General features: G+C 34.6%; 1 protein-coding gene across 1 annotated transcript in view; it reads right to left on the bottom strand.

Moving 5' to 3' along the window:
• LOC120526593 (dynein heavy chain 5, axonemal-like) overlaps positions 1 to 27,277 on the bottom strand; it is a 259,504-nt gene that overhangs the window by 39,817 nt on the left and 192,410 nt on the right. The window contains exons 72-88 of the mRNA XM_039749755.1: positions 26,207 to 26,346; positions 25,762 to 25,928; positions 25,185 to 25,271; positions 23,420 to 23,565; positions 22,576 to 22,659; positions 22,196 to 22,364; positions 19,960 to 20,059; positions 16,558 to 16,685; positions 14,645 to 14,892; positions 12,928 to 13,014; positions 11,856 to 11,968; positions 10,906 to 11,031; positions 10,131 to 10,239; positions 8,551 to 8,733; positions 5,180 to 5,335; positions 4,028 to 4,237; positions 103 to 248 (exon numbers count right to left, since the gene is read on the bottom strand). Coding sequence (XP_039605689.1) covers positions 103 to 248; positions 4,028 to 4,237; positions 5,180 to 5,335; positions 8,551 to 8,733; positions 10,131 to 10,239; positions 10,906 to 11,031; positions 11,856 to 11,968; positions 12,928 to 13,014; positions 14,645 to 14,892; positions 16,558 to 16,685; positions 19,960 to 20,059; positions 22,196 to 22,364; positions 22,576 to 22,659; positions 23,420 to 23,565; positions 25,185 to 25,271; positions 25,762 to 25,928; positions 26,207 to 26,346 — 2,399 coding nt within the window. The remainder of the gene's footprint in view (positions 1 to 102; positions 249 to 4,027; positions 4,238 to 5,179; positions 5,336 to 8,550; positions 8,734 to 10,130; positions 10,240 to 10,905; positions 11,032 to 11,855; positions 11,969 to 12,927; positions 13,015 to 14,644; positions 14,893 to 16,557; positions 16,686 to 19,959; positions 20,060 to 22,195; positions 22,365 to 22,575; positions 22,660 to 23,419; positions 23,566 to 25,184; positions 25,272 to 25,761; positions 25,929 to 26,206; positions 26,347 to 27,277) is intronic.

Below are 27,277 nucleotides of genomic sequence, written 5' to 3'. Positions count from 1 at the left end.
ATCCCTGGTTATACCTGGTATTATGTACAGTACTTATTTATTTGCTTCTGTAAATTAAAAAATGCACATAGTAGTATGGCTGATCACAAAAACAGTAATTACGTTTCTAATTCTTCTTCATAGCGCTGCTTCAAGTCACACAACTTCTTATTTATGGTGAGGCTGTTAAGAAGAGATTTTTCGGTGGACAGTATCTTCACAATGTTAGTTTCCATATCCCAAAGTTCTTGCATGTTGTCTAGATATTCCTAAAATCAAAACACATTAAAAAACACAAAAAGCAGATTAAGCACTAAAAGAAGAGATGTATAAAACACAGCTAATTTAAACATTGTAAGTATTAAATTAATTGGCAACTGTAAGCTATCTTTGTGTGAGAGTGTATGGGAGTGTATATGTGGTGCACTGGCAATGGAATGATTCCTGTTCTTCATCTACCGTTCGATTCAGGTAGCCAGTGATTGAAAATCAGAAAAACAGACTAGAAAGGGAATGGATGATTGGATTGATAATTTAAGGTAAAATTACAGTATTTACTTATTAATTTTCCAAATCTACTAATTCTAGTGCTGAATTGCAGGGAGCCAGATGTCTCTCACAGAAGAAATGGACTCATCTACTTTGTGTTCCCTTTATACTTATAATTGATAGCACTGTTTATGAAAATGCCTATAAGAAAAGTCAAAAAATGCATTCTGCAACCATTTCCTATTGATTATTTTTATACTGCAGTTGTTTTTAATAGGTATTAGCTATGTAACCAATTAAAGACGGGTTGCAATTTAAGTAATCAATTAGATACTTGGGATCTCCAATTGGTCTGGCATAATTTGCACCCCATTCACTTGCGGCACCCTTTTCCTTTTTGAAAAGACCAGCCCGTTTTCACCACTTCTTTTTGCCATCACTTATCCAACTGATCATTCTTATAGTCAAAGTATTTTGCAGGGAAAATGCCATGGTGGTTGCTAGTGCATTGGGTTGCTTTAGCAACTCAGCCTAGTCGTCTTGGGGCTTTGGTTTCCCGAAATATGTATCGGTTTATCACTATTTTCCCTCATCTATTGCCCATCATGTGACGTTATGAATCATTAGTGTTATCAGTGGCGTAGCGTGGGTGTCAGCCGCCCGGGCGGAGGAAAATTTCGCCGCCCCCTTATTTAGGTATTTCAATTTAAAAGACTAAAATATACAGTAATTCTTTGCTGCCCCCTAAAAGTGCTGCCCTGGGGCGGGCCACCCCTGCCGCCCCCATTACGCTATGCCACTGAGTGTTATAGCTATAAACCTCACTCATGTGGCTCAAGTCAGTGGAAGAAAGTCACTACTACGCTGCTGTTGGCAGCATATAATGTCAGACAACAGAATTTTCATATTTTGAGGCATTTATTTGCTATTTTTATTAACATTTTAACCCTTTTTTAGATGTTCTGCCTATTTTTACATTTTTACTCCTAACCCTAGTAACAATACAAAAACACAACTATACAGACACTTTTTATTAAGGTGGATATTATCACAAGCTATTTGCAACTTTCTACTTCTAAATATGTTTAAGGCAGATGATCACACATACACTAGGTGAAATGGATTCTAAATAAATTGTTGTTCCAGAATCAACCTAATTACTTGTTCAGGTAATTGGAAAAATTAAAAAGAGGGAGTCCTGAAAAAGAAAGAGAAATGAAATTTAAACAATAATAAAGAAAAGGAATCCATGTGTACTACCATGTGCAAAAGTTTGAAGAAATTAACTACATACAATGTTTATGGTACTGAAAGCAAAAATCAGGAAAGTTTTTAAATGAACAGCTTAAGTAAAGACATCAGAGGTTCTTTCATTAGAAACAATTTAAAATAAAAAATCAGTACCCATCACCATCCACACTAGCGGAGACTTTTGACTTTTCAACAAATTTCAGAGAAATAGTATTTTGAAAACATTTCATGATTTTTTTCCTGATTTTATTATACTAGATTGTTAAGATTTTACTACTTTAATGACCTAATAGAAACACAAACTGACCAATCTGCACCTTATGGATTTTGATGTAGCATAAACTTCCTGCTTCTTGTAATATTACTAATGATATCCTTTTCATTAAGATCTACTTTTGAATACACAGATGAAGCCCATACCAACACAATTATGACTTAATATTTAACCAAATAGTGCCTGTGATTCCATAAAGAAGAAGAAGCAGCAATCTACCTCTGAGAAATCAGAGAAAGGTTTTCCTCATCTCTCTACCATACAGAGCAAGATGTACTGCTTATAAAGAAGACAGGAAGAGACGGTGTCAATCCAAAACTAATATGGGTTCTCAGATCTAGTTTATAATATTTTTGTAAATTTTATTTGAGTATACTGTATAGTGATAAAGTGGAATTAAGTAGAACTACTTGTGTACATGGTGTTTTCCACATTCTCCCCATTTGTACCTGGACTTTTTCCCAGATACTCTGGATCTCCTTGGACTTCCAAAAAGTTTGCAATTTAAGTTAGTAAGAAACTATAAATGTGAACAGTATGTTTGACTATTTGTTCCCTGCAACAGACAGGTATGCCATAAAAAGGGGGTTCCTGTCATGCTTCAACTACCACACCTACTCCATTTGACCCTTTGACATTGACATTGAAAGTGAATACAGTTATGCTAATTAACCAATGACCCTATTGCCATATAACCCTACAAAAATGGCTAAAGAATATGAAAGCTGAGCGGAGAGATGTGGAAATTGGTCTCTAGATGCTGAAAGAGAGGCCAAAAATAAATAGATAGAGGAAAATTGGAAGAAAAGTAGCAATGATAGGAAATTTGAAGACGACAAAGTAAGTCAATTACTTAAATAGATAAGTTAACCAGCAAACAGAGAAAATACTGAAAATATATTTAGCCAGCCTTGTTATTTTGCTTTTTAAATGATCTTTAATAAACTGCATTGTTTTTTACTGCTGTATAGCGGTTACTTACTAAGAGCGACTAACACATTTTTATCCTCTGCCATACATTGAAAATAACACATTTGAATTTTAATGTATGACAGCAGTTAATAACAACATACTTCTGTCAAATTTCACAGCAGATAATGTGAAGCAAAACAAACTGGTATAATGTGAAGGCATTTATTTCTCCCCATGAAACTATTAAAACATCACCTATGCTGTACACAACTGCAAAAACACCCAAAAATCATTATATAAAACATTGCTGTTCTTAGGTGCCAGTCAGCTGCTTAGGATTCATCCAATCATCTTTTGTAAACTGAACTGCTTGATATGAATTTACAGAAATTTCACAACGGTCAGTATTAATTAAGACACCTGGGTGCTTCGGGTTCTTTGGGTGGCAAACAGATCTCATAATAATATCGAGACCACTGGGAATAACAGAGTTGAGACTTTACACATAGACGACTGAATATAAACTGTTTTGACAGTTCTTCAGTGGTGTCTTTTATGTTGTATTTGGTGCTGTTTTACACACAGCATATTATAAGGAGCTTTGTCTGTATTGTGGGTTTTGCCTAACATTTACATTTTTTCTTTTTATTAATGTAATTAGGTAAGCAGAGAAGAAAAGCAAGCATCAATACTTTATAATATTCCTGTGACACATTGTAAATAAGACTGAAAAAAAAACACTATTACACCAAGAATAATGCTGATGTCTCATCGTTCTGAAAATGAAATGTTCTGTGGTACAGATTACAGTGATGTCTTGCTATTTATTTATTGATAGAAAAAAATATTTTATGCATCAAAATTGTATTTCCAGTGAAACACACATGCTGAATGATTACTGCAACTGCATCACTCCACTAGAGCCCTGGAGTATGTCACTATTCTCCATTCTGAGTAAGTCTTATCTGGAAAATTTGAAATTTGTTAATACCTAAAGATGTGAATTTAATTGACCTGTTAACCAATATGATGCTGCAAAAACTGACTACTTTTGACCCCATAATGGAAAATATTTCATTTACATGCTCTTCAACATTCTTTCTAAAGACAGTCTTTTCTTACCTCCTGCAATGATTTATACTCCTCACCCAGTCTTATTTTCTCCAGTTGTATGAACCTATCCAGAAGCTGTTCCCTCAGCCCACTCCGATCCTGGTCAAAATACACTGGCTTGCAAAAGGCTGCAACTTCAGCTGGCATCTGTTCTGGTAAAGCTGCAGTGTGAAGCACAAGTCTAAAGCTTGGGCGACACTCCACTTCATGTTCTGCAACCTTTTTGAATTACAAAAAATTAGAGTGGAAATGTTGGAAACAAGAAGTGCTGTGCATTCAATGAACATTAGAAACTAAGGGAAGATAAAATAATAAAGTCTTTGTTTACTTTACAAAAGCAATGTTAATGTTTCCATAAAATGAAACTACGTGCATTTATCAATGCAGTGTGCATGAACAGACCTACATTACTTAAAACAAAAGCATAAGCAATTGTTTTGTATTTAGCAGGTTTGATTTACTCCATAGAAAGAATCTGATTTCTATATAGTGTAGATTCACTGTAAACAGAGATAAATATTAATTAGAAAAAAATTGTTAAGTTCATAACAATAACTAAAAGCTTTCCTTACTAGAAAGAAATTTATACTTCACTTATTTCATTTAAGAAATACTTTGTGTTGAAATTAGATGACTAATTTAGCAGCAAACACATTATAGCTAACATAAGTAAATGATTTCAAAATAAGAAAGAAAATTATTTACAAGCACAAGCAAATTCTGCTTAAGTTGTTGCTTACTAATGAAAATATACAGTAGATGGGTCAGTCAATAAAGCAGTGACTACCCTTTGTCAGTCATCGCATACTGTATACACTTGTGTGTGCTCTGTTTTTTCATACAATAAACTCACAGGAAAAGCAAATAAAACATTAAAAACACACTTTATGAACTAAAAGCTTTGCCAAAAATTGCACCTCCTCCAAAATGAGCTTCAGAAGTAAATCACACACTGTTAAAACAACAAGTTCAATTAAAACCAGTGTTGAAGCAATGATTAGAAATTACATGGAATGAACACCTGCAGCCCCATGGGTACTCTATGACCACCCTTGAGAACCATTTTAAAACAAGAAATAATTTTTAAGATAGCAAAATGTGCATGAGAATAAATGCATAAATGATTCATATTAAAATTGTATTTTAATTTAGTTGACTTGCCTTTATTTTAAAAGCTGTTTTATTTCTTCTGAACAATGATTTTGAGCGAAGCACTTCAGAAAACCTTGAATCAGATGCCAAGCTCTGCATATCACAGTAAGTGAGGAGCAGAGTAAGCCCTTCTGTTAAACACAGGTCAAGCTGAAACTGCAGTTCCTAAAATGAAGAAAACATTTTTAGTTAGTGAAGAATATTGCAGGGCAACATGTTACCTTTACATTTTATAACAGAAGAACAAAGTCTCTAAATTAAAAAGAAAAATAAAGCACATTGAACAAGCTACGATTGGCATAATTATCTAATTTGGAGTGCTGCATCTATTGGCTATTACTCAGACCTTATTGTTCAATAGAAGCCAATTCAATATCCATCTTTCTATTTTTAAACATGGTGTATTTTCAATTACAGGTTCATGGGGATAGATATAGTGATAGTTAAAACTTCTTGCTTAGTGAATGTTCAAGTTTACTCTTTTATGCATGCTGCTCAGGAATCAAATAATTTTGTCTGTTTTTCTACTGGGTTATTGAAATGCATTTTTGTTTTTCTCCAAGTGGTATCTCACCATAGCATATTTTATCAAATCTGACATTGACTTTTACCATTCTCACCAGTATAGACTTACAAAAAAGAGATTTCTCCATTTAATCTGTTTTACAATTTGAATTTTACATTTTCTACTTGTAAAGCTCATTGAGCTACACTTATTTATGAAATTATGTATGTGCAATATGGATACACATTTCTGTTGTTGTTATATATTAACTGTATCTTTGAATGTAAATGAGGTTATAGCAAACAATAAAATTTTTATAATAATGATCCCTGTAGTTTGTATGTTAAGTGGTTTTGCAGGCCCTGTGTTGTTGTTACATTTAAAAATTTACATACAGTGGTGTGAAAAGCTATTTGCCCCCTTCCTGATTTCTTATTCTTTTGCATGTTTGTCATACAAAATGTTTCTGATCATTAAACACATTTAACCATTAGTCAAATATAACACAAGTAAACACAAAATGCAGTTTTTAAATGATGGTTTTTATTATTTAGGGAGAAAAAATCCAAACCTACATGGCCCTGTGTGAAAAAGTAATTGCCCCCTGAACCTAATAACTGGTTGGGCCACCCTTAGCAGCAATAACTGCAATCAAGCGTTTGCGATAACTTGTAATGAGTCTTTTACAGCGCCCTGGAGGAATTTTGGCCCACTCATCTTTGCAGAATTGTTGTAATTCAGCTTTATTTGAGGGTTTTCTAGCATGAACCGCCTTTTTAAGGTCATGCCATAGCATCTCAATTGGATACAGGTCAGGACTTTGACTAGGCCACTCCAAAGTCTTCATTTTGTTTTTCTTCAGCCATTCAGAGGTGGATTTGCTGGTGTGTTTTGGTTCATTGTCCTGTTGCAGCACCCAAGATCGCTTCAGCTTGAGTTGACGAACAGATGGCCGGACATTCTCCTTCAGGATTTTTTGGTAGACAGTAGAATTCATGGTTCCATCTATCACAGCAAGCCTTCCAGGTCCTGAAGCAGCAAAACAACCCCAGACCATCACACTACCACCACCATATTTTACTGTTGGTATGATGTTCTTTTTCTGAAATGCTGTGTTCCATTTACGCCAGATGTAACGAGGTATTTGCCTTCCAAAAAGTTCAACTTTTGTCTCATCAGTCCACAAGGTATTTTCCCAAAAGTCTTGGCAATTATTGAGATGTTTCTTAGCAAAATTGAGACGAGCCCTAATGTTCTTTTTGCTTAACAGTGGTTTGTGTCTTGGAAATCTGCCATGCAGGCTGTTTTTGCCCAGTCTCTTTCTTATGGTGGAGTCATGAACACTGACCTTAATTGAGGTGAGTGAGGCCTGCAGTTCTTTAGACGTTGTCCTGGGGTCTTTTGTGACCTCTCGGATGAGTCGTCTCTGCGCTCTTGGGGTAATTTTGGTCGACCGGCCACTCCTGGGAAGGTTCACCACTGTTCCATGTTTTTGCCATTTGTGGATAATGTCTCTCACTGTGGTTCGCTGGAGTCCCAAAGCTTTAGAAATGGCTTTATAACCTTTACCAGACTGATAGATCTCAATTACTTCTATTCTCATTTGTTCCTGAATTTCTTTGGATCTTGGCATGATGTCTAGCTTTTGAGGTGCTTTTGGTCTACTTCTCTGTGTCAGGCAGCTCCTATTTAAGTGATTTCTTGATTGAAACAGGTGTGGCAGTAATCAGGCCTGGGGGTGGCTACGGAAATTGAACTCATGTGTGATACACCACAGTTAGGTTATTTTTTAACAAGGGGGCAATTACTTTTTCATACAGGGCCAATGTAGGTTTGGATTTTTTTCTCCCTAAATAATAAAAACCATCATTTAAAAACTGCATTTTGTGTTTACTTGTGTTATATTTGACTAATGGTTAAATGTGTTTGATGATCAGAAACATTTTGTGTGACAAACATGCAAAAGAATAAGAAATCAGGAAGGGGGCAAATAGTTTTTCACACCACTGTATATATAATTTAGCTTGCATTTATATACATACATATATGCAAAAACAGCTACTTTGTAGGGGTGTAGCAATGCATTTTACTCCTAGGTCTTCCCAGTCAGTACAAAACACAGTGCGTTTACATTTTACATAGGTTTGAAATAAATGTTTTTTTAAATAGTACCATACACAGTGTCCTTAAATATGGTTTGTTTAAAAGCCTACTTAACTTCTGTATAAACCATGTGCGTTTCACATAGAAAAAGGAAGAAAGAACGTGATAGGGCTTTAACATGGGATTGTGGGAATCATGCCTATTATTTAAAAATCTTCCATGATTTAACAAACAACTTGTTGCGCTTTCAATGCATAAAACATGCTTTTTATTATTGCCACCTTTTTCCATTTATGGAATTTGTTTAAAAAAAAATAACGATATAAGATTTATGCGTGACTTGAAAGCTCTTGCTGTGACCAATTATGTGTTAGTTGCAATTGTAACTTATATTGTCATGTATTTGAATAAGATATTATTATTGTCATTATTTTTAGAGTAATTTCTTTTTAGTACAACAACATACTTAACCCTAATAAAGGAAATAAGGCTTCATATTCATCTGAAAGAAAGGGCCAAGGCTGTGGTTGTCTGGCCAGCTATTCATCCATGACACCAACATAATATATATAGTTAGTTTTTCAAAACTTCTACATTGACAGACATTTGTATGGCTATGCTTATAATGCTTTTAATCTCTCTAATGCTACAATATTTAATGTTTTAGCAGAAGCACATGAAGACCATTACAAAATATTATGAATTCATTCTGATCAGTGGGTCATTGAAATACTTTATCATGTTATCTTCACAGAAAAAACAAAGTTCTTACATGATATCTGACTTCCACACAATTAGGTAAAAAGTTTCTTTTAACCCACTCAATCGACTCTGCAGTGGGATCGCAAAAAAATACCCAGGTGCTACAGCAGTCTTCATACTTAAGAATACAAGATATTGTCTCTGTATTCAAATTCATGGCAGCACCATTCATTTGGACCCTCTTGATTTCAATCTAAAGAACAAAAATGTTACAGTGACTTTAAGAAGAAACAGTGAATCATGTATCAACAAAACATGTCACATATATTTAAATAAACCAGTAGCACCTCAGATGAGTTGGATTATTAAAGAGTCTATAAATTCCAGAGTACAGAAATACTTCAATAACGTGCCAGCGCCTATTTAACCTACAGCAATCTGTCAAAGCAGCAAGTGTCTATCCATTTTTAAAACACTCTCTTTGCCTTACACACAGGACATAGGAAGTTAGGACCCCTTGACAGACATCAATCCATGGTAAGACACATTTAGGCAAAACTACACACTGAAGAATGTAGTGAACAATCAACACAACATTCATAGTGCAGCATGTGTGAGGAAAACAAAGAACAGAACCTGAAGAAAAAACACTAACATGAGGTGAAAATTTCACGTAGGCAGTGACCTGGTCGATATACGAATCTAGGCTTTTTCAGCTGTGAAGCATTAGAACTAACCGCTGTGTCACCATATTGAACATGGAACTGACCAGTACCTAACGCCATTTCTTCATATCCAGACTAAAGCCAAAAAACTCCAGTTAGCAAAAAATAAACAAAAGTTGAACAAAAAATTAAAACAAAAAAAGCACAAAAAAACGAAAAAAATAAAAATGAAAGCAAAGCCCAAAGCAAGTCTGCTGGCCCAATTGAGATTGCAGTACCCGTAGAAATTTACCTTGACTATTTGGTGTGATAGCTTCCAGTTCTTTCCACTAACTAAAGCCAATAAATCATTTAACTTCTGCCTTTCTTCTGTCTTTGTACCTGGTCTCTCTTTATTCTTCCAGTAATTCTTCATCCTAATCACTTCTTAACACTGGAATTTGTTGCAGAACTGGCAAGGTACAGTCTTTAACTATGACTCTGTAATTAGTTCTGTTCCAAAGCTTCAGTGGGTGAGACGTTATGCATAATCTGAAGGGCTTTACATTTACTGTACATGTAGCAATCTCTCTGAACTATGAAAAGCTTAAAAGGTCCAAATTTCTAAGGTGACTTTATGCTTTCTTATTTGGACAGCATTACCCTGTCTATCCCAGAGGAATGAATATCGCTATTGCCACTTGTCAGCTCAAAGAAACCATGCTTGATTTAGCCAGTCCTCTGTGACCTGCTGTTCACACTAGTATCCCTAGCTATTATGTGCCTTCCTTGTTGGCATGCAGAAGACCCTCTACTGTGCCACCCTGACACTACTAGCACTCCCTTGCCAACTGTGCAGCTCTGTACGCTCTGAAAAGGTGCTCATTACACAAAAGCCTTATATTTTATGTGACTGTTAATAACCCACAATTATAGTTAGTACCAAGACATTTTAATAATTCTTAAAATAACTATACTTATGCAAAGATGAAGTAGAAGGACTTACTGGATGAAACAAAAAAGGCATAAGAGGTGATTCTCTAAATAAGATCTTCTGAGACAGAGTCAGTCCCCATTCTGAACATTTTTCCAGGAACAACTTGCTGGCTAAGAGTCTTTCATTAAAAACAAAAAATGAATTGACTGTGAGATTGTTTTCAGTATATACTAAATGTATCCTTACATAATATACATAAAAGTACTACATACATTATGAATATATATATAACACACAATATATATATCATGTCATTTTCTAATCTGTTTAACCATACCAGGGTCACAGGCAGTGACAGAGCCTATCCTAGCTGACATAGGGTGCAAGACATAAGCAAACCCTGGACAGGGTACCAGTGTATCACAGGGTTACACAAACACAACAGAGCCAATCTAACATAGCCAATTCAACTAAACTGCAAGTCTTTGAAGAAGAAACAGGAGCAAATGAAGGAAACCTACACAGGCATGGGGAGAACATGCAAACTCCATGCAGAGAGGAACCGGGATAAAACCCTGGTCTCCTAATTCCAGGGCAGCAGTACTACAGCTGCGCCATTATTCTACTCACATGCCTTTGTCATATATATTAAAAAGAATGACTACAGCCTCTACAGGTAAGACTTAATATTTAAAATAGACAAAGTCAGCTACTTGTGTTTAAAACATTAAAAACATTAAAAAGTACATTATATATAATGCAATTTTTTCTCTATGTAATGTTATAGTTTATATATATATATGCATTATGTTTTTAAAGAAACTACCAAAAGAGCAGTATCTACCTGCCATCTGCATTGAATGGTCCACAGTAGGTTACAAAAGCAGCAGCTATTAAACAATTGGTAAGCAGATCAGTTGTAGAAAATTGTGTGGCACTTTCTTTCCATTGTTGCTCAAGAAGTCTCAAACTGAGAGGTCAAGAGAGTCAATTATGAAGAAAAAGTGGAAGAAGAAAAAAAAAAAGTTATAATGTTTTAAAATAAACATTTTTATATTCTTAAAGGTTTTTGTGGTATTCAGGTTTCCTGAGCTAGCCTCTATCCTTGGGATATCAATCAAATTCAGGATAGGCTAATATGAACACCCATATTTTCTTATACTTGGACATTTTAGGGTGATCTGTTAATCTAATATGTAAATCTTTGGGTTGTGGGAGGAATATTGGACAAAGGAAATAAGGAAAAATCCTCAGAGGCATAGAAATAATGTGCACAAACTGTAAACTCAAAAAAGTGGCCAGATTCAAAATAAAAGCTATTTTCCTGTAGCTGTCAGAAAAAGCACTAATCACTTAGACTCTTATAAAAACAAGTTAACACATATAAATAAAATATTATTAAAAATATGAGCAAGTGATTTACTTTTTTAAATATTCTTTATACACTATTTTCAATTGCTTACTAGAACTGCCTAAAAATATATATTCTTGGTAGGATTTTTTGTTCTATCATTTCAGATGTCTTGCATTTTTGTATTATACACTAAGAACCACCTGATATGTGGCCTCATTTTGGAACAGGACAGTGGCAGACATTGCCCATATTATACTAATTCTATAATCATCCCTGCTTACTTTTCATAAATAAACCCCTGAGTTACTTAGTTATCTCATCCACTAGAGACCACTCTAACAACTAATTGATTGCCTTGAGCAGCTTTTAAAAAAATATTTAACTCAGTGCAGATTACACTTCATAAATCATATCAAATAATTTTCTTGCACGACCCCTACTTCTTTAATATGTTTTGAGCAGCATGCAGGTTTTCCTTGTGGGACTGTAATTCAGTTTCCAGCTTGTGCTTGTGAGCTATAGCAATGTCATACTCGGTCTGAAGCTGCTGAACCTGGTGGAAAAACAAGGTATAAAATTTTGAATCCAAACAATGTCCTACAAAATCACACATACTTCCTCTACTCAATGATCAAAATCTAAAAATTATTATATCAACTTTAACACTCAATTATATTACTTCATTCATATAGCACAACAATATTTGGGTGGTATCATAAATCTTTATATGACAAAAAGACAATACAATATTTTTATTTTAAGTTTTGTTTTCGTGAAGAAATCAGTTTATTTTCTTTTGAAAATGTGGCAGGGTTTGAATGCTACACTTGGTCATTGCCTGTGCTCAGATTGCACATCTTCCCGTGTCTGAGTGGACTTTTCCTCTGGATTATCTGTTTTTCCTTCCACATCCATAAAGAAGTGTATGTTAGATCAACTGGCAATTCTAAACTGGTCCCACTGTCAGTGAAGGTAATTGTGCATGTGCAACTGTTTGCCCTACAATAGACTGGCAATTTGTCCAGGGTTTTATTTTAGTGCTCTGAACACAAGACAGGCTCTAGCATCCTGTAACTCTGAACAGGATTAAGAGAGTTTAAGAATTTATGTATGCAAGTACAAATGTATGTATGTATGTATGTATGTATGAATAAAATCTAAAATTTAAGTAGAACTTATTATTATGTTACATATTTATGTATTCACATCATATTTATATATTTTTATATATTTATATATTCACATCATACAACTCTGAACTAGATTAAGAGAGTTTAAGAATTTATGTATGCAAGTATAAATGTATGTATGAATGAATAAAATCTGAAATTTAAGTAGAACTTATTATTATGTTACATATTTATGTATTCACATCATATTTATATATTTATATATTCACATCATACAGTGTACAGCTCTGGTTTACTTTGTGAGTATCTCCTGTTTCAAGACACAGGAGTCAGTAAAAGCAAAATTTGTTTTTTATAAAACAATTTCAATTTCAAAACAAACCTCTGTAATGAGTAGCGGCAGGTCATTTTCAGTAAACAATATTTTTTCTGACTCAGTCTCCTCCTGGTCTTCCATTTTATCAGAAGGCTAACAAAACATATAAACTTGCATTTCAGTAATTCATCAAGTGGGAATTTGAAACAAAAACAATTAATCAGTTCATTACTTCTGAAAGGCAAAAGTGATCGTTTAAAATCTAAGAAATACTAAGTTGTTTTCCAATACTGTAGTTATTTACAAAAGGCAGAAGCCTGTCAAAGAGCAGAACACCTCTGAGTCCTTATTCTGTAAAGAAGTACAGTGCTTCTACCAACAAACAGCCAGCAGAATCAGTGTTTATAGCACTGCATCTTTTGTCAGGGTGGTATTCCTTTGTTAAAAGGGCTCCAAAGAGGAAAGCCAGTGAACAGAGTGTAAAAAAGGTGTTAGAACCAGCAAGGAAATCACTGGAAGAATGTGTGATTGATGGGGGGAGAAGACCTCTTGAAGCTTGAGTGGTAGATCAATGAAGCTTGGAGGGTGGGTGGTAGAACCATCACAAGTACTATGTGCACATGTATAGGGTGGACAGCAGGTCGAGGAAGTTGTTCTGTAGTTGTGAAACAGGATTAGCCTTTGTACTCGTCCCCTTCTAGACAGCATTGCTCTGTTTTACATATGTCTGACTGTGCTTCGGGACTGGCTCAGAATACTGCCTTGTGTGGTTACTAGATATTTTTTGCTGTAAGTATGGAAAGCAAGGTGTACAGCAGTGTCACTAGTAGAAGGTTGGGTTATAGAGAATGTCATGTAGAGTACAAATCCATAATAATGTATAAAATGAACAAAGTATTTGACATACCACATCAAGAATCATGATTGAAGTTTTTAAAATAAGAACATAACAATCCACAGTAAAGCTAATGGACAGCATTTTTATCTTAAACAAATTGAGATTAAGAGGATTAATTGAAATTAATAATATTGCAAGGGGAGGTAAGAAGGATTGAAGGCAGCTCCTATGTTAAAATTAGTTTTTCCAACAAGAACTTGAAAATAGTCAGTGGTAAATTTTACACAAATAACAAGAAATATCTCATAATATATTTATGTATTATTTATATATTTGCATTAATTAAACTAGGTGTAAAGTCAAAGAAATTACAGCACCAAAACTAAAATGTAAGGAAATTTTAAACTAGGAAACAAAAAAAGATTTTCAGCTACAAAGGCCCTTTACTAGCTTGGGTTTCCTTAACTGCTCCAACAAAATGAGTGCTTTTTGTTAAACTTCATTCCAGTACAAGAACAACAACAGATGTGCACTACCGTCTTCTATAAGGAGGAGGAGAAGTCATGTGAATTCCAAATCACATAACTGGCAAAAAGCATAACAACATTGTTACTGTCATCAATATTTCTTGCTTAAGCTGACGTTTAGTTGACGTTTACAAAAAAGAATGGGCAAAGCTAGGAAAAAGCTTTCCTAAACACATCATGCATTAAGGGGCCTCTACCACATGTTAACTAAGAGAGGCTGAAGAATTTAATAATTGATTAGCTCATTCAATTGCTGCCTAATTTAGAAGGGTCTATATTTTGTTATTGTTTCATGGTTGTTTATGCTGTTAAATGTTCAAAAATCTCCTTTAAATGCAAACATGATAAAATTCGAAATAAACATTAATAATTTTAACTGTCATTCTGTCGTACCTGGGTATCTATTTATTAAACCCACCGTTTCAAGTTCTTGCTTGTGAATTTCAAGATCTTGCTTCTCTCCTTCAAGCTCTTGAACTCGTCTTAAACAAGCTTTCAAGGGTCCACAGAGGTGGGTATACTCCACAAGTGCCACAACAAAAGCAACCAGGACTGCTGCTTCCTCAGAACTGTACCTTGCTGCAGCAATGGTAATCCCCCCTTTTCCAGTGTTGCTGTCTGATGCAGAGAACTTTTTGGCCGGAGTGATAGTCTGGGGCGTGGCATCTAGTAGAAGACAGGGGCTGTAGTGTTATTGGCATTAACCTTTGATATTCACGAACATCCGAAGGGCAAATTATATCTAGCTAGATGTAAAGGCTTATGTAATATAGTGTGCTTACTAGTGGCAGCAAAAAATTACAAAAAAGTAAGTGTGCCATTTAAATGGTGCCTTTGGCTTTTGTGAAGAAGCAGACTACTTGCTTCCAATAACAAATAAAAATGTAGAGGCTGTAAAATATGCTTAAAGAGGCTATAGGGTTTCAATTCCCACCCCTATATCTGTCTTGGTACAGTTAACTGAAACTAATGAATTGGCTTCTTGTGACTGAGTGTTGTGTTTGCATGTATGTGATCTGCTATAAAGTCATATTTCATTTACAGACAAGGGTGTTCTAAAGCCCAAAGCTATAAGGATTATCAGGTACAGAAAACTGATACATGCACAGAAACAAATACATACAATAATCAGGGTATACAGTAAATAATAGTAATAGATGCATTTTTGCAGTAGCTAAAATAAAACATTACTAAAACAACTTACAAATATGAGGCAACCTATATAAATGCTACCCTAAGTAAAGTTCTGCAGTGGCAGAGTGAGGTTAATGGCATTGTTTGCCACTGATGCCTAGTGGGGTCTTGGTGGTCTCATAGCCTTGGAACCCCTGCAGATTTTTTTTTCTCCAGCCCTATGGAGTTTTTTTTTTTGTTTGTTTTATTTTTTCTGTCCTACCTGGCCATTGGACTTTACTTTATTCTTTTGTTAATTAGTATTGCCTAATTTTTATATTTTTTCTTTTTCTTTCTTCATCTTGTAAAGCACTTTGAGCTACATCATTTGTATGAAAACATGGTATACAAATAAATGTTGTTGTTGTTTGCATTAGCTATTTACAACAGTAAATTTCAAAGAAACACAATCTCTATATATTTTGTTGGCACCAGAAACAATTGTTGGTAAGTTTGTCAGGAACAGAAGTCAAATGTTAAAAGAAAAAGCTATTTAAAAAAAAAAAAACTCATATTATTTTAGTTATTTTTCCTGTACCACTATGACCTTTTCATGGCATCTTGTTTTCATTTCTTGTCCATTACTCGACTGACATTGCTCTTTACAGTTACATTGGAACAATGTGCATCTTGATTGAATACAGAACTTAATAAAAAGTTATTTACACATTTCCCACTGTGACTGAGCAACTCAAAGTCAGTGACAAATGGGTAGGGGGCCACTGTCACCCTCTAAGAAGTCTCCCTGAATCACTCAATCTGGGGAATGCTAGCATAGCACAGCATAAAATTTTCTAACCTGCTCATCACTTTTCAAATCACTAAGGGCCAATACTATTTCTGATTACATTGGATAGGACACCAATCGATCGCTAGACCCACTCATATGTGGCAATCTAAAATCACCAATTGATGTAATCTGTAAACCTTTAAGAGGAAAGCTGGAGTACACACAGACATGGGGATAATATGCAAATACCACACAGACCAAGAACAGGTGTAGGATTTGAACTCAGGACTGGCAAGCAGCAGACCTGTCAATTTGTTACTGCCCTAGGCAAAAGTGTCCCAAATAAACAATATAACTTCAGTGTTGGAAAAAATAAGACTTAAGCAGGAATCTAAAATTATTGTGTACGGAAAATATATATATATTACATGGTGCAGCATCAGCCAACAAAGAACCTTCTCCAGTGACCCCTAGGTTTCCTTCTGTTGGTTTTGCCAGGTAAGCCTCCACCTCTTTCAGAACTTCATCTTGAAGGCCATCCTCCAGTTGTGCTATACTGAAAAATATAAAGGAAACACAGGTCCTCATTACTAGAATTCCTTGTGGTCTAGGATGAAGCTAATTTGTGTTAGCTGCTGGTTTATATCAAACTAGAAGTTATATAGCTATTTATCATTATATCTGCAATATAATGTGACTTCTACGCAATATACCAGATTGGTCTGAAACTCAAGGCTACTGCATTAACAACTATCAAACAATTTAGAAGAAATTAAATTTGCACAACCCTGCTATATCTAGGAAGACATTAACTCTTTCAATTTCATATTGCCTTGGATGGCCAATTGAGCAACTTGTATAACACAAAATTGGCCTTGTCATTACTACCTAAATATTCTAGCACTGTAGAGGGTTCCAATGGCTGCAGGTTTCTTTGAAACAAATTCTTTTGCAAATTGTCTCAAAGAAGAAACAATTTCTTGATTGTAAACAAACTATGTGTTAAATTATGCCACTTCTTTCATGATGGTTTTCTTTCTGTGGTTTGTATTTTTCTCTGTTGTTGTAACACCTCTTTCCTTTGCTAACATTTTCCCATATTGTCCAGCTATGGTTGCCATGGCACTCACATGTTAATATTGTGTTTCAGCTTAGATATTTCACTAAGTCTCCAAGGTCTGCCATACTCAGGCATTTATGGCTTACTGTTTCTTGTTATGACATTTCCCTTGAGCTTAATAACTGTGTTTTGGAATTTAACTTTTGATTCTTCCTTTCCAGCTTTATGTATATTTACAAATGTTTGCAATTCTGCTTGTTAGTGTTTTGAGATATACAGATTAATACTGTTGTCTTTTCAATAGCAGACGATTCTAATCAGCACTAACAATGCCACTGACAGCTTTATTTGTTCTGCTGCACAGAACTATCTTATGTGACAATAAAAACTCTAATGCTGAATAGACAAAAAGAATTCAAATCTGATTTCAAGGAGAATAACTCAACATTAATGTGACGTCTATCACAAACAAGTAGGAGAGAAGAACTGGTCTGACTTACTGCTGAGCACACATGCATACAAAAATACTCTTATTGAAATGCATGTAACAGTGGCCCTGAATGAAAATGCAGCCCTGTAAGACTGTCTCCTGTTGTACTTTTACAACAGGATGGAAGTCAGGATGGAATATTTACTGTCTCTCCTGGTACAAAGGTTCAGGTTTTGGATAGAAAATCTGTTCCATTAACCTGGCATAGGCTCTTTCAGGGTGGCTGTGGAGTATGATCCCTCAGTAACTTCAATGCACACTCATTTTCTTTTAAAATAAGAACCAACAGCCCATCCTGTCACCATCAAAGCATTGTGCCTGCCTTCCACAAAATTTTACAATAGCCCGTTAATCCTAAAACAGTACTATATCTAATACCTTCAACGTTTCGGACTGGTTCTTACACAATTCTTTGGCCAATGTGGATATTTTTATTACCGCAGGTAAAGAAGCAGACCTAATCCCAACAAATGTTTTGGCACTGCTTATTCTGAGGAGGGCAGCTGGGATGGGCTCTGGTGAATCCCTGCAACTTATTTCAAGACTGGGTGAACTGGAGAATGACTGAGGATGACATATTATTAATATTTAAGATTTCCTTCTAGTATTCCTTCTACCTCTTAATAATATCCCTAGCCTAGGCAAATGTTTCCACATATTTTCTGGGAACACTTGAGTCAACCTTCTGCCCACCCTGTCTTTGTCACTGATTGGTTTTGCCAGTACTGCCCTTATAGTTTGGCAACTCTGAAAAATCTAGACAATCTCCTACAATCATTGCATGTAAGGTCTCTTAGTAAAGCATTGCAAAGGTTTATTGCTCCTTGATTCTGCCCATGCCTGTCACCCTATAAGAATCATAGCCAACCATGATTCTTCAGTCTAGTTTTGGGTACTCATACATGGCTGCTCCGGGGCGTATCTTTAGGCTGAAAATGACTAAGCTACATCAGCGATTAATCTTTAGGTATCTATAGGCAACCAACACTATCAGGCATACTGTAGCTCAAGAAGTGACCTTTGCAATCCATGTTTCAGGATATGTTTAAATAGACTGGTAAAAAAGATTACAGGTGTCATACTTTGGATTTCTCTTTGTCTGACCTCTCCCATTAGGCCAATTTATTATGGGTAACTCTGGCCGGAACATAAAGCTTCCAATAACTCAGCTCTAAAGATCATTAAGGTGCAAAATACCATCCACTATAGCAAAGTCATGATTCTACTCATACAACAGGTACATAAACATTATCAATATCAAAATAAATCACAAGTGACTTTTTCTGTTAAGAAAGTTTATCTTTAGTACAATAGCATCTATGTTATATAGTAACTGATACGGCACAACCACCAAACGTGCTTAGTGTAGCCCACAGGGAAGTCAGGATGTCTTTTAGCTCACATTGTGGGTTTGCACTTGGCTGCCAGGAGTTACGACAGTGCAAATGTTCAAACTGGGACAGACTGTGGTGTGATTCCATGATAAGTTAGTAATAAATAATGATATCTAGAAATAACAGCGATAACAAAATGTAATTCCATGCATTAGTAGAATACATAACATACATGTTTTTTAGAAGCATTTTACAATATCATGTAGTTACAAATCAAGCCTAATTAGGCTTCTAGTAGCTAAAATAGTTTTTGTAGACAGTAGATTCCAACTCAAGTGAAACTGCATTTATTGATGTACCTTAATTAAGTCATTGGTGGATAAATATTTGCTAAATATATTTTTAAAGAACTTGATCCCAGTTACATACACTAGTTTTCAGTTGTTTTAATAACAAGTTAAGAATCTTTTTTTTTTGTTAAAAGTGGGTACTGGGCAAGTAAATGAGGGAGAGTTTCAAGTTGAAACAACCTTTCTTAAAGTAAGTTTGAAAATATAAACTAATCAGTAACTGAGCTTGCACAGAATGATTCTTTGTTTTAAGACTGTTCCACAAATTTGCCATTGAACTTCAAATGAGAAGTTTCTTGAAAACTAAAAATTTTTATACAGTGTGTTTTGTTTGAGATATCTCAACAAAACTTTCCTGATAAATTTCCTTGAAGAATAAGTGCACAAAAATCAGCCTTCTGGGAACTATGTTGTTTCATGTGGACAGACAGACTGACAGAATGATAATAACAATAGCTGTTTTTGTACTTCATGCAAATACAACTAAAATGAGTGGTGAAAAAGCTGGCACAGTGACTGCTGTACCAGACAACCTGCAAATCTTTCTGCCATTTCAAAGCTAATCAGAATTCTTAATAAAAATGAAGAATACTTACTTATGTATCAATTCTACAAACTTGCTGCTGTCATTAACATAGTTTTGTAATGCCTTCCACCAGTTTTTGTCTACTTTTTCTTTGATATCCATCTTAGAACCTATTGAAAGAAAAAAAGTTACAAGATACCTATCAATTAATCAAGTACATTACAGCTTCCAATTCATTTAAATAAATTATTCAAACCATCAAAAGTAATGTAATGGCAATAATAAATCATTTTCAGGCTCTCAGAAATAAAAGTTTCGGTTTTAATAAAAAACCTTTTAAACAGACATGAGCAGTGCTTGCAACAAATATAATCAACAATTACTATGTCACTAATGCTTTAAATGGTGTTTGTCACTTATATTTACTTATTTTTTGCTATATTTATATATTTTCTCATAAATTTGGCCCATCCTCATTTATAAAATTTTTTCCAAAAAAACCTTCTAACATGCAAATACCAAACAAGACAAATGTGAAGTAAAGCATCTTTTATATTGCAAAAACTTGCCAGAATATTCTGGAAGTGGAAAAATCAGACATACAGGAAATTATAAATGTAACTGGTGCAAAACAGTATTTGAATAAGATGATAAAAAATTCAGTTAACACACACTGAGAGACAGACACTGGCTGTCTCTCTGAAAAAAATGGCTAATATTTGAGTGCTATCTTGGCAAAATTCATTGAAGCATCCAGACTTTGGAACCACATCACCTGGAACTGCTGAACAGCCAAGAACTTCACAACAGACAAGAAACCGTGATCTTGTGTTCTAATTGTACCACAGAATCTATTTAGTTAGTATGTCCCTTTACTGTGACATAGAAGCTAACTGTTTCAAAAAGGTAAAGCAGCATTAAATGTTATTCTAAGTTCTAATTTTGTTGAATGTTTCACCACTTTGTTCTTCTTTCTCCTGTTTTTAAGAGGAATGTTCCTGAGTATTTAGTCTATCATTAGGCTGCATGATAAAGATAATCTAACTTTCAAGGAGCGTGTGCACGCTGAAAAATACAGTAGTCTTATTTATAAAACAGAAAAGCAGTTACATGGACTTTGCTTAATTAAACTATTTTGCTACAAAAATAGTTTTAATCAGTACAAATACCTTAAAACACAACAGAACTATAATTTGTTACAAAATGAAGCATTGTACATTTTCTTAACTAAACAGTGACTTAACGCAAGAGATTTCAAGGCCCTAGGTACACTGGTACATTTCAGTTATGTGTGACAAAGTCTTCATTCATTCCTACATCAGAAAGTCTATAAAATCTTCTTTATTGTATTGGTACTTCACAAGTGAAAGCCAAAGAGCAAATTAGAGTATTGGACATTTATTTATGATTGCTTATGATATCAAGCAAATTGCAAAGCATACGCTAGAGTTATTCTGCTAATGTACTTTCATTAGAACAGCATTTTGGTGAAGTTGCAAGTGAACAAAAACAGCAATTTATAAGCTATATTAATAATAACATGCACTTAAAATGACAGTATAGTTATAAATAAACCCTAACCTGAATTGAACTGGTGGTGCAATAGTTAGCTCCACAGCAACACAATTTGAGAAGCTCAGATTACATTTACCAACCTATTAACCATCTGTATGGGGATAACATGTTCTTTCTATATCCTCCTTGGGTACTTGGCTTTCTTCCTATCTCAAAACCAGGGTATGTTAGAGTGTGTGACAGAGAGTGCCCTACAATGACCTAGTGATTTATCCAAGAATGATCTCAGCCAGGATAGACGTCAGCAGTCATCAATTGTGTAATAAGCAATTCAGGTTAAGGAACCAATAGGTGGATGGACAAACTGAGGTTCCTGATTGGCACCCAGGATAATGGCCTTGGTTTATAATTATAGCTAGGCAGACTCTTCTAGCATGAGGTGAGGAATAAAAGGAAGGGCCACACTGCATAGCAGATTTAATTCAGGTGTGAATGGAGACTTACTGGTGCTTTGCCTAGTGGTTTTCTTATAGTCTGTCATGTTAAAAATGCATACGTACTATATAATGTACTTGTTTAGGATTTTAAATTTGTATTTGTATATAAAGTGGGTTGGATAATGGATGGATGTAAAGAGTAAAATATTGCAAAGAGTTAGGAATGTATAACGTTAGGAGGTGATGATGCATCATTTAAGTGCTATACTTTTCAGATTTATGTTTTAAAATAATTTTTATTAAAATAAAGTTTAACACATTTCTTAATTCATATTAATCATGCTGCTAGTTTACCTTTTGTAATCAACTTTTTTGAGTTTCTAGCAGATAAAGAAGCCATAGATTTTTGGGATCGCCTGCCCTCTGAAAACTCAGTAGATATTCTTAGAGGCCTTGCAGTCTCAAGATCCATTTCATGTGCATAAGGTAAAAGGCCCAGCATCACAAGCACCATTTCTAATATCTGCCAGAAATCAACATTTAATATAATTAAGCAACTGTCCTTGTTATGGCATATCTTGGCTTAAATGGAATTCTAAACACAGTGGAAAAAAAATTAAAGTGGCAAATGATTATGGCTTTGAACAGTTAAAAAAATAAAATACAGAGAGAAGTAAATTAATATAAATTTATTACTAAAAGTCAGACTACAGTATAAAATGATTGAACAATACCTGACCAAGGAGGAACGGTGGATTTTGGCAACGAATTATTCTTTCTATGCAGCTTTTATCAACCTTAGAACACCAATGCATCACCTGTTGATACAAGAGAAACTTTTGTTGATAATTTACTCTTAAAATAACATGCTTTAAAATATATATGATATGTTAGATAATTGGCACACAACAAAAAAATGCGTTTCTTCCATGAGTAATGATCAGACATGAATAGTCTAGAGTAATTTTGTAAAATTATGTCATAAATTCTTTATAAGAAATTCCTCCAAACTACACCAATATGGTATCACAAAGGACTGTTGCTATAAACAACACACCACATACCTACAAAAATGCTATTGGGAGTTGTGGTCTTTTAATTGGGAAAGACACAAGTGGGAAAATTTCAGATTTTATATGATCAAATCTCCATTTCATTAAGTAGGGCCTAGTTATAGCAGCATTGTATCCCTGTAAGGTACCTGATCAAGCAGGCTAGGCATTATTGCATTGTTAGATGTTTACTTTTTTTAATTATTCAAAAAAAACATATTCAAATATTTTATTTAAGTTATCCAAAAAGTATATAACAGGAAAATGCAGCTTCAGTTATTACTGTGGCAACCAGGCTCGTGGTGGAGTTATTCTTTCATGTACAAATTAATGCAGCAAACATTATCAATAATGACTTCTTAGACTACTACTCAGAAATGTACTAAACAAAATGAGTATGTAAACATGCTTTGCTAAAACGCATACGGATGAAGATTGCTTGGTACATACGTTTCTGTTCTCATAAAGTACTGAATGCAAAACAGAAACTTTTCCAAGTTTAACATGAGAGTAGTAGTAACTTTACCTGATTTTTGGCATGTTTTAAGTTATTTCTTGCTTCTTCCAAGTCATACTTTGCATTTTCTAAATCTTCATATAATTTATTTGCTTGAGATTTACTGCTAATTTCCTTCATTTTATAAAAAGCCTCATCATATTCATCCACTGTGTCTGAGGACAAATGTAGATATTTGTGAAATAGCATAGAAACCTTTCAAAGCAACATAGGCATACCTTAATGAATTTACAGTGTTATAATGCAAGAAGATTACAATATAAGCAGAAAATAATTTTCTTGTCTTTACAGTGTGAAATGTATCTACTTCCAATTATTTAAAAAAATGCCATTCCACTTTAACTGACAAATTTGAACTTATATCCCACCATGGGAAATAAAAGAAACCATATTCTGTTTATAATACAAGGAGAAAGTACTGAAACTAATTTTGAATTGGTAGTATTACTACCAAAGAAACAGATACTTTACTGAACACCAGGCATGTTTTTTTGGTACTAATTTTATCATCATGATTAATTATATACTGTCTCAAAAGTATGTGCAAACATTTTCATGAAGAATATCTATTTACTCACTCAAAATGGAGCCAAAACTTAATATGCCTCTAATTAGCATTGCATGGGTTTAACAGATGGCATTAGTCACAATTAAAACATAACAAATAATGAAGCTAAGCACATATATTGGGGAATGTTTCTAACTACTACTTATGGCTGTAAGGAAATGTCTAGGAGTATCTATGATAGCTAAGCATTTCATCAGTATATGCTAAATACACTGTATAACGTTTTCAGAATTCTGTAAGGGATTTCAAAATACAGTACTGATATCTTAGACAAAAAAATATACTTTAATAAGTGATTGTTTTATAAAATGTATTACTTTATTTTAGAATTTTATATGGAATATTAAAACAGATGTATCTAAGATACAAACAATATAGAAGGACTTAAATAAGTGAATGTTTTGTAGCAATATTAACACTCTAATTTGTTTAATGATCTTTAATAGTCCATTATTCACCCAAAAGGTACATTCCACAAGAGCATTTCATAAGACAACATTTTGTTGCTGTTGTAATTAATCAGTTTTTTGTGCATCTAGAACAGTGATTTCCTGAGAAAAAATATATTTAGAAAATGTCTTTAGTATATTTTTTAAGTACTAGGCAAATCAACAATTTTCTGTTAGTCTTGTGCACAATATCATGTAGTATTTATGTTCTAACATTTTACCAAAACATCTATCCATGCATTTTTAAGCCCTTGGCTATTTACTAAAGATTTATTAGCTCTAAACAGTAAATAAAACTAATATATCCAAGTACCCATTTTGCAAACCAGTTAAGAATGTTGGATATTTGGGAAGCATAAGTCTAATACAGTACAATCACAAAGTTCAGAAAGAACTTGCCAAAGATGCAATGCCTGGACATCTCTGGAGTACAATACATGTGTAACAGGATAATTTAAAACTGCAATTAATCTAAAGTAAAATAAAATTTAAATATATCACACATTAGTTGTTTTTCTGAGTTAGTTTTTTCTAGGAATAGGTTGCAGGAAACCAGAGCTCTTCCAATTAATACCAGATGGAAGGAAAGAATAAGGCCTGGATGAGATGTTTGTTGAACATACACACACATTCACACCTATGTTTACTTATACCAAGTATATTAAAAGGAGCTAAAAACCTATTAACTTGTCCTTGGACAGTAGTAGAAATATGAATTTGCGAAAAATCCCACAAGTCATTTTAGTTCAGTCTTTACCATCTTTAAGCAGATCTTCCTCCTCAAGTTCTTCAGAATCAGATTCTTCTTGTGTCAGAAAAACCTGCAGGCTTTCTGCACCCATACCTAAAAGATAATGGAACTAATGTCACCAAAAAATAGACAATCCAATCACCTATTTTCAGAATTAGTTTTTTCATTTTAAGGTTACAGGCAGTCAGGGCATAATTCAGCAGCTTTAGGAACAAGGCAGGAATCGAATGTTGATGGGACAAATGGCATACTCATAGACACACTCACTCATATTAGTACAATATTGATGAAAACAAAGCTTATCTAGGCAGCACCAAGAACAAGGCAGGAATCAATTCTGGACTGCATGTCACATGTAAAACACACCTAGTTATTCATTATGATTTATTTTAAAGTCAGCAATAAAGCTAAAATGCACTACTTTGTGAAAAAAATTAAAACATAAAAATATATTTTCTTTTATTTAAAATCCTTGCTTGCCTTCCGAGATCTACAGATTTAACCTAGTGTACTACAAATTCAATAAAACATATTTTCCACAAATTGCTTTTATTATGAATGAACTTAAAATGTGAAAAATCACCTAGTTGTCCTTTAAGTTGTTCCAGTGCTGAAGCTTTTGAAGCCAGTTTATTTAGTATGTCTGCTGCGGCAGTCTTGGCATCACCATATTGTTTTATTAAATCTGACACCAGTTGTTGGGTGTTATTTATATCAATACGGGTCTGATTTAATGTTTCCAAAGCTTTCCTGTTGAAAATGAAGTTATGTTAAGGACTGTTTTTTGCTAGTTTTGGAATATACTGGAAATTACTGGAAAGACTTTCAAGTTTTAAAATTTAACATATCACTGTTATGCAAACTGTATAATTATGGCAAAAACTACAAATTAAGAGAATTAGAAATCATTTCATGCTTGATAGTAATTTAAATTTTACCAAAATATTTTTTAGAATAATTCAATATGCTAACTGCCAATATTTCTGTGATACAATTCAGTGAAATTTACACAAAGAGCATTTCCTTACCTGAATAATTTATCACTTTTCTCCTGCTCTGAGCACTTTAACTGATATATATATTTAAAGGTTTCCAAGAAGTGTCTGAAGGTGCTGTGTCCACAAAACACTTTCCCCAATCTCCCTTTCTGTATTGTTTCAGTTTTTTCCTGTAATTAAAAAAACAATATACAGTTTAGAGGGCGAGTCAAAATTATGTTAACATTTGAATGGCGGAAACAGATTATTCACAAAACATACTTCATATGTACAAGATGATTTACAGGAATGTCTCAATCTGTTCGCCATCATGATCGACACATGTACCATATTGCATATATAAGTACATACATAGACGTACCATTAGTGCTAACATAATTTTGACTCACCCTAATAAAAGATATATATAGGTGTATATATATATATATATATAAATATATATATATATATGTATATATATATATTGTCAGAGGTGGCTGGGGTGGCGACCCGGGGGCCATCTGGGGGCGACCGCCCTGGTTCCTTTGGGGACCACGGGCACAGAGCTTTGAAGCTCCACCCTGTAGGAGCCCGTGGTCACCGCCAGGGGGCGCCCCCATGCCTTTGGAGCCCTGGACCTCAGCACTTCCGCCACAACAGGAAGTGCTGGGGGGGAACAAGAGCAGGGACACCCGGAGTGCTTCCGGGGATGCAGCCGGCACTTCCGAAACACGGGCGTGTCGGCGGGCGATTGCAGGAACCTACCTGGAGCACATCCGGGTGATTATAAAAGGGGCCGCCTCCCTTCATTGGGGGCGAGAGTCGGGAGCGGAGAGGACTGAGCTGGATGTAAGGAGACAACCTGAAGAGGAAGAAGGCATTGTGTGGCCAGGACTTTGGGGGTTTGTGGTACACTTTGAACTGTAATTAGTGTAAATAAACATGTTTGTAGGTGAAATGAACGTGTCCGCCTGTCTGTGTCTGGGCCAGTCTCCACAATATATCTATACTAATAAAAGGCAAAGCCCTCACTGACTGACTGACTGACTCACTCACTGACTCATCACTAATTCTCTAACTTCCCGTGTAGGTAGAAGGCTGAAATTTGGCAGGCTTATTCCT

This window comes from Polypterus senegalus, chromosome 3 (assembly GCF_016835505.1).
Source record: "Polypterus senegalus isolate Bchr_013 chromosome 3, ASM1683550v1, whole genome shotgun sequence".
In the NCBI taxonomy this organism is placed as follows: Eukaryota; Metazoa; Chordata; class Cladistia; order Polypteriformes; family Polypteridae; genus Polypterus; species Polypterus senegalus.
This window is presented reverse-complemented; position numbering and strand designations above follow the sequence as displayed.